The sequence below is a fragment of the Gadus macrocephalus genome, chromosome 11 (genome assembly GCF_031168955.1).
Source record: "Gadus macrocephalus chromosome 11, ASM3116895v1".
Classification (NCBI taxonomy): domain Eukaryota; kingdom Metazoa; phylum Chordata; class Actinopteri; order Gadiformes; family Gadidae; genus Gadus; species Gadus macrocephalus.
In genome coordinates, this window is record NC_082392.1 from 21,650,009 (window position 1) to 21,659,891 (window position 9,883).

The window sequence follows — 9,883 nt, forward strand, 5'->3', positions numbered from 1 at the left end:
TTCTGAGCTTAAACTAAAGGTTAAACTATACAAACACATAGGAAAGCGTAAAGTATTCAGCTCAAAAAATAAATTCTGCTCTTCTTTTTTTTAATTAACAACAAATCTATCTCAGAAAAGTTTCTAATTAAAAATAATTCTGCCCTGTTCTTCTGAATTATCAGAAAAGCTCAATAGCTGCAATACATTTTCCTGGCCTATATATGGCGCTGTTTCTGCTACAGAACTCCACCAAAAAGGAAGAAGAAGAGGCAGAGAATGCGCATCAAGGGGGATTTATGGCTCTTTGAAGGGAGCCGGATCTTGAGTATGAAGGTATTATTGTAGCAAAAGTCTTTAGCACCTGTAACTGCAGAATTCGAATACGTACACTAAAGTCACAGTAAATTTGAAGTTGTATATATTTATTCTACCATTGTAAACACAAAATAGGGTCTACAAGTATGCAAATCTGTGTTACAGGTGCACAAAAAACATAATCTGAGAACATGCCCAAAATGTGTGCATTTGTAAACCCAAATTTGAACTAATGCATCAGAAGTTGCACATCTGTGAAAAATTTCCTCACAAATAAAATGATAAAGAACCCTATGTTGATTCAGCATTTTAATGAGCGAGCACAAGTCTGCTCCTGCAAGTCTCAGCTGTGGTTTTTTTTGCAGTTAGTTTTGCAACACGTCTAGGTGGTAAATGTATAGGTATCCGTAGATGCCAGAGCGTCCGTGGGCGGGACAGAATAGTTCCGCCCATAATCTCCTAAACCAATGAAAGTCGCCGGCAGGAATGCATTTCTCAAATTAGACTGGGACCCACCGCGTGCCAGCCATGGACCAGATCGCAGCATACTCTTTGCGTGAAATACGTTCCTTTCTGGAGAGGTGAAGAGGGCGACCTACTGAACGGATGTGGGTATCCTACATTATGTTAAATGAAACGCTGCTCAACCGCGTCAATTTCGACAGAGCAGGTCGAGCCGGGCAGGAAGTGAAAAGTAAAAGCCATAGAGCATCCGGTCAATTTTCAAAATAAAACACAATACTCAGCTCATGTAACTTCACATCACCATTATTACGTCATGACCGGTGGCACCAGGGGCCGTATTCACAAAGGATTTTAGGGCTAAAAGTAGGTCCTAACTGGCGAATTTAGGAGTAACTCCTAAAAATAATGGGCGTGTCACTCTTAAATTTAGGACTCCTAATTTTTTTCACTAAGAGCAATTCACAAAGTATTTTAGGCCTAAAAGTAGCACCTAAGTCTAGGAGAGCTTAAAAGTCCTCAAGAGGACTCCTAACTCAGTAAGACCTATTCACAAAGAATCATAAATGCCTGCGAGACGAAATGTTAGGGTATTAAACTTGTTGTGGAGTTAATCGCAATGCAATAACATCCCCGACTAACAGGAATAATCCGATTGGTCCCGAAATAAAATGTTTGCCCATACTACGTTATTTAGCAACAGGTGCAATGCAACTTTGCAATGCCGACGATTTAAAAATATCGCAACCATCAGTCAGCCGTGCCATAAACTTTCCTTCGGACATTCAACAATTACACAGGATCAAAGCCAACTTCATGGCAATTGCAGGTATGCCCGGTGTGGTCGGTGCTATTGACGGGACACACATAAAAATAATTGCGCCATCAAAAGACGAGGACGTGTTCGTCAATAGGAAGAAAGTGCATTCCATCAACACGCAGGTTGTTTTTGATGCAAATTTTAACATAGCCTACTGGATGTTGTTGCAAAGTGGCCTGGATCTTCAGCTACCCATGATTCACGCATTTTAATGGAGAGCGGTCTGAGGCAGCGTTTTGAGATGTACCAGTTGGGTGTCACTTGCTGGGAGACAGTGACTATCCATGCAAGACGTGGCTCTTGACACCCTACCTCAATCCACAACCGGGAGCACAGTTAAAGTATAACATGTAAGTGATTGCGCATATTACGCTTAGTCCTACGTGTAAAACACATCGTATGTGTTTTTTTAATCCATATTTATTATTGTTTACTGATTTCTTCCATATATGCTAGAGCACACAAACATACACGAAATGTTGTGGAGAGAGGAATTGGGCAGATGAAACGTCGGTTCATGTCCTCCACGGTGAAATACGCCTCACCCCAGAGAGGGCAAGCACAGTCAATACTGTATGTGCCATTCTACACAACCTCTGCAAGCGGAGGAACATTCCACAGCCAGACGATGATGATGGCGATCAACATGACAATGAATTTGGCCGGCATTTAGGGATCACTTTGAAAACACATTTTAGGTAAACACCTTGGCACAAATCAGTCAACACTTGTGTAGTTCATAACATTTATTTTCTTTTAAATTTTACGTATTTTTATTGATTGCGTTCTCTCTCTATTGAACGTGCAGGCTACAACGTCATTATCGTGGTCTGCACAAAATTGTCATCATGCGTGTATTCTGCTAACTGCACTATAACTACTTAATAGGAATTCATTTCTAGCCTAGGCTATTTCCTTGTTTTTCGGTGATTCAGTGGGCTCGTCTGAACAACCAATCACCGAACTGACTGCTTCTAAACTCGTGCACGAGAATTGACGTAATCCATAGCAACGGCGCGTCACTCTTAGTTCACTCTTTGTGATTTATCCTTAGTAAGAGTAGGTCTCAGCGGCTTTGTGAATAACTTTTAAGAAAAAACTCCTACGTAAAATGTTTTAGCGCGAGTTAGGAGCACTCCTAGCGGTAAGATAAAATGCTATGTGAATACGGCCCCAGGTCAGCAGTCAATCAATCAAAGGGTCTCAGAGGGTTGGCAACATGGACGACGAGAGACTCAGGCCCCATCCACACGAAGCCGAAACGGGCTAAACCATTTCGGTTTCGATCTATCCGGTTTCGGAGTATCTCCGTAAAGACGGAGTCAAGCGAAACCGGGTAGATCTGTAGAAACGCTGTAGAACACATGCCAGGCCAATAAGGGGCGCTGCTTCTGCTACAGAAATCCAGAAGAAAATTAAATAAGAAGAAGAGGCGAGCATGCGCATAAAGGCTGCCCCCCGAACCACTAACAACACAAACAAACAGTCAGTCAACAGTCTCAATAAATAATGGCTTAGCAACCCAACAAGGGACATGATCTGCTGCAGAACGATTGCAAGCCTGTAGTCCGCCATCATCTTTTTTGTTGTGAGTTCTGTGACTCCGCGGGCTTAACAGTCATTGGCTAGAGGGTCGAGGGATGGGGCGATGACGTCATGGTTTACGGTTTCAGTCGGTTTCAGGCGTCCACACGAATCCAAAACGAAACCGGGTAGATTTGAAACCACCTCCGAGGGTGGTTTCAGAAGTATACGGTTTCGGTCAGCGGATTCACCGGCTTCGTGTGGACGGAAGGCCGAACCGTACAAGTCCTTTGCGGTTTCGCCATGAAATCGGCTTTGTGTGGACGGGGCCTCATTGTCGAAGTTCAGCAACATGAAGTCATTTATGTACCAAATCATCATTTTTATAAGGAAAATGTCAGAAAGGACAAAGCGTGGCATTTAATTGCAATAGTTTTGGGAGTGGAAGGTGAGTACATTAGGTTTAGGATTGTCGCGTGATCTCGTGATCTCGCGTGAATACGGCTGGCTCGCAAGGCAGCGCTACGCTGCCGTTACGCGCCCGGTAGGAATGGACACAGGGCAGAGGACGCAGCCGTTCCGCGGCGCATACGCGTCCAGTGGAATCCCGGTTTAACATTCAGATGAGCGGTGTGGGCGGCCATACTTGGCGAGATCGGTCGTGCAAATGGCGGCGTTCCAGAAAACGTGACGTAGATGAACCGTATGAATAGAGCAGGGAGCGTGACGTCACATACGAGAGTCGAGACGTATAGTCTTTCTCATTGTTTTTTTCTCTACAGCCTAACTGAAGAATTGCACAATAAACGGTCAAACTCTTTACCTGAAAAATTATCATTTGTACCCACACAAAACATATGTGTAATCCAAGGCATTTAATGACTGGGTTCAGAAAATAATACATTTCTTTCCATTGACTCCCATTCAAATTTTCCTCGCCCAGAGGTCCCATGAGGGGTCTACTGGAAGGGGCGTATTTAGAGCTCTATTGGTCAATTGTGAGTGTATAGGGGGATTATTTGTTTATCGTCATGTTGACCTTTTGCCATCACGCAGAATGATGGCAAAAGGAAAATTTGTTTAACCAGTTGCCATGGTTATCTCTGTGGTTAATTTGCAGTTGCGGTGTTAATTAGAGATTTTGTCAGCTTACTGTTACATTAAACTGTGATCAGAAAACACGGTTATATGCTGTATAGACCCTTTAGTATCTGTGGTGTAAAGGCTGGGACGAATTTCAAATGATAAATATGTACACTTTTTATGTTGAAAGCACATGCAGCGTCACGATTCCCATGGAATCGAATGGCGTGGTGATTATTCTTCAAAACGTGAGCTGGTAAATTGTGAAAAATGAATTAAACTGAAATCAGACAACACGACTATATGCTATAGACCCTAGAGTATCTGTGGTATAAAGGCTGGGACAAATTTCTAATTATAAATATGTACACTTTATGTTGAAAGCATAACGTCGCGATTCCCATTTAAACGAATGGCGCGGTGATTATTCTTCAAAACAAGAGCTGGTAAATTGTGAAAAATGAATTAAACTGTAATCAGACAATGCAGCTATATGCTATAGACCCTATAGTATCAGGTATAAAGGCTGGGATGAATTTCGAATTATAAATATGTACAATTAATCCATAATGTTTGCTCTCTGGCTCATAGCTCAGCGGACTAGGATACTTTCCGTTGCCAAGTCGTAGCTACAGTCCGTCCTATTTATGTGAAAAACGTTATATTTGGATTGTAATACGCATGAAAATATAAATGAATGATCTTAATTTCTTTTCTTTGTCAAGTGACCATGGTATAAGCAGGATAATGCCCTTTGAGGTATCAAAAACATGTTTGATCGATCGTAATTAAAGGGGACTACTTTTTAAGGGAGGTGAACTCAAATAGAGTATACATTTAATAAGCATGCAATACGAATAAGAAAAAAAAAATTAAAGTATTTGAATTGTTTTATTATGTTCGCAAGCAAGAAGAATAAATGGGATAATCAGTCAAAAGGGTTTGTGCAACCAACCGCACAACAAGACATTTGCGGCTCTTGTCGCTCTCGTCTCTTTCTGCAAACGATATGCGCGTAGAGCGTAGAGTGACGTAGACTGATAATCCCTCTATTGATTTTCCCAATCGAGTGATGGAGGTGGTTTTGGAGGGGTTCGATTGGTCAATGCGAGGAGAGGCGTATCGATCCGTAAAACGGTAATGCCGTTTTGAACAGTAGGCTACCAGCCATCATGGACGTTTTATGAGAGGTAAATGGTAAATGGACTACATTTATACAACACCTTTCTAACAAGTGGCCACTCAAAGCGCTTTACAATTATTGCCTAACATTCACCATTTCACGCACACATGAACACACCAACGGCGGAGTCAACCACGTAGTGCGACAGCCAGCTCGTCGGGAGCAGTCAGGGTGAGGTGTCTTGCTCAGGGACACCTCGATACTCAGGAGCCGGGGATCTAACCAGCAACTTTCCGGTTTGCCAGCCAACCCGCTCTACCTCCTGAGCCACATGCCGCCCCTAGAAGTAACCATCATGGATGTTTAATAAGAGCCATGCCATGGCCCTGAGCCCCGTCCGCCTCTACCTCCAGACCCCCGCGGTAACCCGGGTCTACGTGACCGCCTGCGTCCTGACCACAGCGGCCGTGGTAAGCACCCCATACCTTGGACAGGTGATGTAGGCCGGGGATCATGCGTAGGTGCTGTGCTTAATAGTAGGCCTGATGTCGATTAACTGTGTTCTGATGAAGGCTTCTTATTAATGGTGAACCACAGGTGTCCATGGAGATTAAGTTGAGTTTTAAAGTTGTATGTTATTGTCGCGTATTAAACGTTCATATCATGAGAGATTCGTTTTTTGTAGTAGCCGAGTCAGAATCAGATTCAGGAGTAGTTTTATCACATCTTATTGTACGAGTAGGCCTACACAAGAGTACAATTCTTAGGCTGGGTTCCTCAACAGCCAGATAGAACTAACAATACAAGAGAAAGTAAATAAAGATAAGTACAAATACAAATATGTAAAATTAAGTGGCAGCATAGATCATTAAAATAAACAATGATAATAAACTAAGTAATAATTAAAGAAACTAGGACAGTGGTAATAAGTAATGAGGTGTGGTAAAGTGTAGTGTAAAGTGTTCAAGTGGTAGTGGTACCATCCACGGTTATGGTCTATGTAAGCTATTATTGACGGTGGTATTGTGGGTGTTTGTTTTGTTTTGCAGCAACTTGGTCTGATCACTCCTCTCCAGCTCGCCTTCAACCCTCAGCTGGTCTTCAGGGAGTGGCAGGTATACAGGAACACAGAACAACCTGGTGGATCAGCCTCCATTTGGACTGATCTTCCTCTCAGACCCCCTCTCTCTCTGTCCCTTATCTTTCAGATCTGGCGTCTGATAACAAACTTCTTGTTCTTCGGCTCTCTCAGCTTTGGCTTCTTGATCAACATCATCTTTCTGTATCTTATTCCCCCCCCTGTTTCTAGTAACTTAATCAATGACTACCAAATGATTAAGGTACCGGGAGAACTCAGTTTAGATGATATATTGTAGACTGTGGGCTTGTGTTACGGGGGCTTGTGGTACCATATACCGGGGCCTTGGGGTACAAATACAGGGGGCTTATGGTGCCAAATGAAAGGATTTTGGTTCTGATCGGTTGGGCGTGTGGTTCCATACGTATGGATTGTGTTTCGATACAGGTCACTTGTGGTTCCACAACTAAAGCTTGTGGTTTCCATAGCTAAGGATTGTGGTTCCATAGCTAAGGATTGTGGTTCCATCAGTAAGGATTGTGGTTCCACAACTAAGGATTATGGATCCATACGTAAGGACTGTGTTCCATACAGGAACGGTATGAAAGTGTTTGCGTTCCTTGACGATTCCCAAGGTTCCGGTACTGCCGCCTGCTGGAAGAAGGCTGCTTCAGTCGCCGGACGGCTGACTTCGTCTTCCTCTTTCTGTTCGGCGGAGTCCTAATGACCGTATCCTTTCGTGTGAAGTATTGTAAAAGCCTTAAAGCCAGCAGCTGGGAATTTAGGGGAGCTGGGGGGATTAGCTGTGATATACTGTGATGGGGTTGTTCTGACATCAAGCACAAGGGTGCCGTCTGGCCGTGCGAGCCAGACGGCAAGGAGGTAGATCTGTCCTTTATGTGACGCAGGCCTGCGAAGGTCAATGCTGAGTTTAATGAGTGTGTTTGAAGCGGTCTTAGGTTTCATGTGTCGTTGATCTGTTAGTCTGTTGTAATTATCTGGTAATCAGTCTCATTTAATGCAAGTCACATGTTCTACGTGCTAAGGACAGTTTCTCTGGACCCTTTTCCACATGAAATAACCAGTATTACATTTTTATTATTTTATGTATTACATGCTAATTACATTAATGATTGATCGCTGATTAAATAAGTTTAAGTTTGTTTTGGCACTGGAATTCATCCACCTACCCTGGGGAAGATAATCACTACTGGTCAGATATTTATTTACTTGATTTTTTGTATTTACTTGGAAGGTTCCAATGGAGTGTTTATTGTATCCTACCAGGGGTCAGGTGTGTATGGTGTATTGAGCCTTCAGAGGCCAGGTGTGTTCAGTGTATTGTATGATCCTTCAGAGGTCAGGTGGGTTGCTGCAATATATGATCCTTCAGAGGTCAGGTGTGTGTATTGTATTAACCGTGCATGGGTCAGGTGTGACGGTGTACAGAGGTCAGGTGTGTTCAGTGTATTCAATTAACCCACCAGAGCTCAGGTACTGGGTAGTTTTGGTGTATTGTATTAAGCCTAAGAGGTCAGCTATGTTTGATGTACGGATGTCAGGTGTGTTTGGTGTATTGCATTAACCTTCCAGATGTGTGTTCGTAGTATCATATTAACCTTTCAGAGCTCAGTTATGTGTATTGTATTAACCTTCCAGAGCACAGGTAATGGGTGTGTTCACGGACCAGGTCTTTCTGGGCCAGTCCTTCCCCTCCATGCTGGTCTACGTGTGGAGCCGGCGGAACCCGCTCCTGAAGATCCACTTCCTGGGCTTCCTGTCCTTCCACGCCCGCTTCCTGCCCTGGGGGCTGGTTGCATTTTCACTTATGCTCGGCAACTCAATCGTCGTTGATGTTCTCGGTACACAAGCTTTACTTCAATATTCCCAGCCGTTTTACTGGAATAGTACCATGTTTAATCTGAATTTTTTAAGGAATCCTTATGTGGTAAATCTTCAGAAACAAAGTTATGTGGTAGCAATGGTTTTGTGGTAACAGTTTTGTGGTAAAGGTTTTAGGGTAACTGTTTTAGGGTAACGGTTTTAGGGTAAAGGTTTTAGGGCAACGGTTCGGTGTTGGTCCCCGGGGTTTCTGTGAAGGTCTTGTGTTAATGTTTTTCATGTGTTGTCGTCCCCAGGGATTATGGTGGGTCAAACATACTTCTATCTGGAGGATGTCCTACCAAACCAGCCGGGTGGATGGAAGCTCCTCCGGACGCCACATATCCTGTAAGTCCCCCTATCTGCTGGGTCGATTCATCCTGTTAGGATGTGGTCAGTTGTAAATTCTAGTACATAAAAGTAAAAGTCCTCCGTCAGAAGTAAAGAGACAGTACAGCTGCCCGGGTTGAGATGAAACCTTACATTTACATACAGTATTTCAATAACATGCCACAATCTACTAACTACCGCATTAGACACTTCAGTATTAAAGTGGCTCGCTCAAAGATATCGCTTTTTGTTCAATTTGCGACAGCTTTGGCAATAAGCGGGCATTGTTCCCATAGGTCCCAACGGTGTCGCCACAGACACCCACTTCGTAATATTCCTACTCCAAATACAAGGTTTTTCATCAGAATTTTGTGCGGCGATAGTGACTTAACATAAAAAAATTTTACATGCAAATCCACAACATTAGCACTGAGTACTATTTTTGTTTATGACTGTGGGGTTAAGAAATGTACCTGGAATAAAGGATGAGAGACTGTCATTTCTTTCAGACGGTGTCTGTTGGATCACCAGGAGGGGGAGCCATTAATGCTGCGCTAGAGCTACGCTAGAAGTACGCAGCACTAAAGCTACAGTCCCTGGGCTCATGGACAGAGTGGGTCCACCCTCAATTCCGACCAGCCTCTCTTTCCTTCAGTCCCACACATTAACAGAATAGCATTACTGAATCAAGCTTCCTTGTGCTCCGATGGGACGGAAATAGACCGGCCAAATAACTGGTATCTTATGGAAGTACTCCAAGAAGCATTGGAGGAGAGCGTCCCCCAAATAGCTTAGGATGATATGAATATTATCCATATTTATTTATGTCTCAAATTATGCAAAAACGGTGAAGCATGAAGGTGAAACCTCTGCAAGTGACATTTAATATCTAAAAACCTTTTAAACCATCTATTAAAACATTATATATCTTTATAGCAGAAATAAAGCATTATACATTTAACAGTCATCAGTGGCCAACTAGGACCATGACTAAATGTTTTAAAGGACGAGGTCTGAAAGGTTTCAGCCTAGCGCTGGAATCTGTGCCAGGTCTGCACTTTCCCTGTTGCCTTTGTGGAGATCACAGAATAGAAAGTGCTGAGAGAGATAACCCACCTGCGACCTCATGGCTGCAAACCATCTGACCGTGGACTCAAAGACCATCACAATCATTATCATTCAATCAACACATTCATGCACCAGATATTGCATGAACCGTGACATTTGTCAGTTTTCTGAAGTGACTACTGTAAGATTAAAGAACCATATTTCAAACAACAAACCT

General features: G+C 43.1%; 1 protein-coding gene across 6 annotated transcripts; it reads left to right on the forward strand.

The window, feature by feature from the left end:
* The first annotated feature begins 5,136 nt into the window (after window positions 1–5,136).
* On the forward strand, window positions 5,137–9,880 carry LOC132468106 (derlin-2-like). 6 transcript variants are annotated; one of them, XM_060065755.1, is made up of 8 exons: window positions 5,137–5,376; window positions 5,615–5,779; window positions 6,359–6,424; window positions 6,518–6,591; window positions 7,023–7,116; window positions 8,054–8,335; window positions 8,526–8,616; window positions 9,108–9,880. In XM_060065755.1, exons 2-8 carry the CDS (start codon window positions 5,669–5,671, stop codon window positions 9,143–9,145), a joined length of 756 nt encoding a protein of 251 aa, XP_059921738.1. In that variant the 5' UTR covers window positions 5,137–5,376; window positions 5,615–5,668; the 3' UTR covers window positions 9,146–9,880. The 6 variants fall into 6 exon arrangements, 4 of the variants coding, with proteins under 4 accessions (XP_059921738.1, XP_059921737.1, XP_059921740.1 ...); XR_009528165.1 differs by having other exon boundaries at window positions 5,137–5,779; window positions 8,047–8,249; window positions 9,108–9,156; XM_060065754.1 differs by having other exon boundaries at window positions 5,137–5,779.
* The last annotated feature ends 3 nt before the right edge of the window (window positions 9,881–9,883 follow it).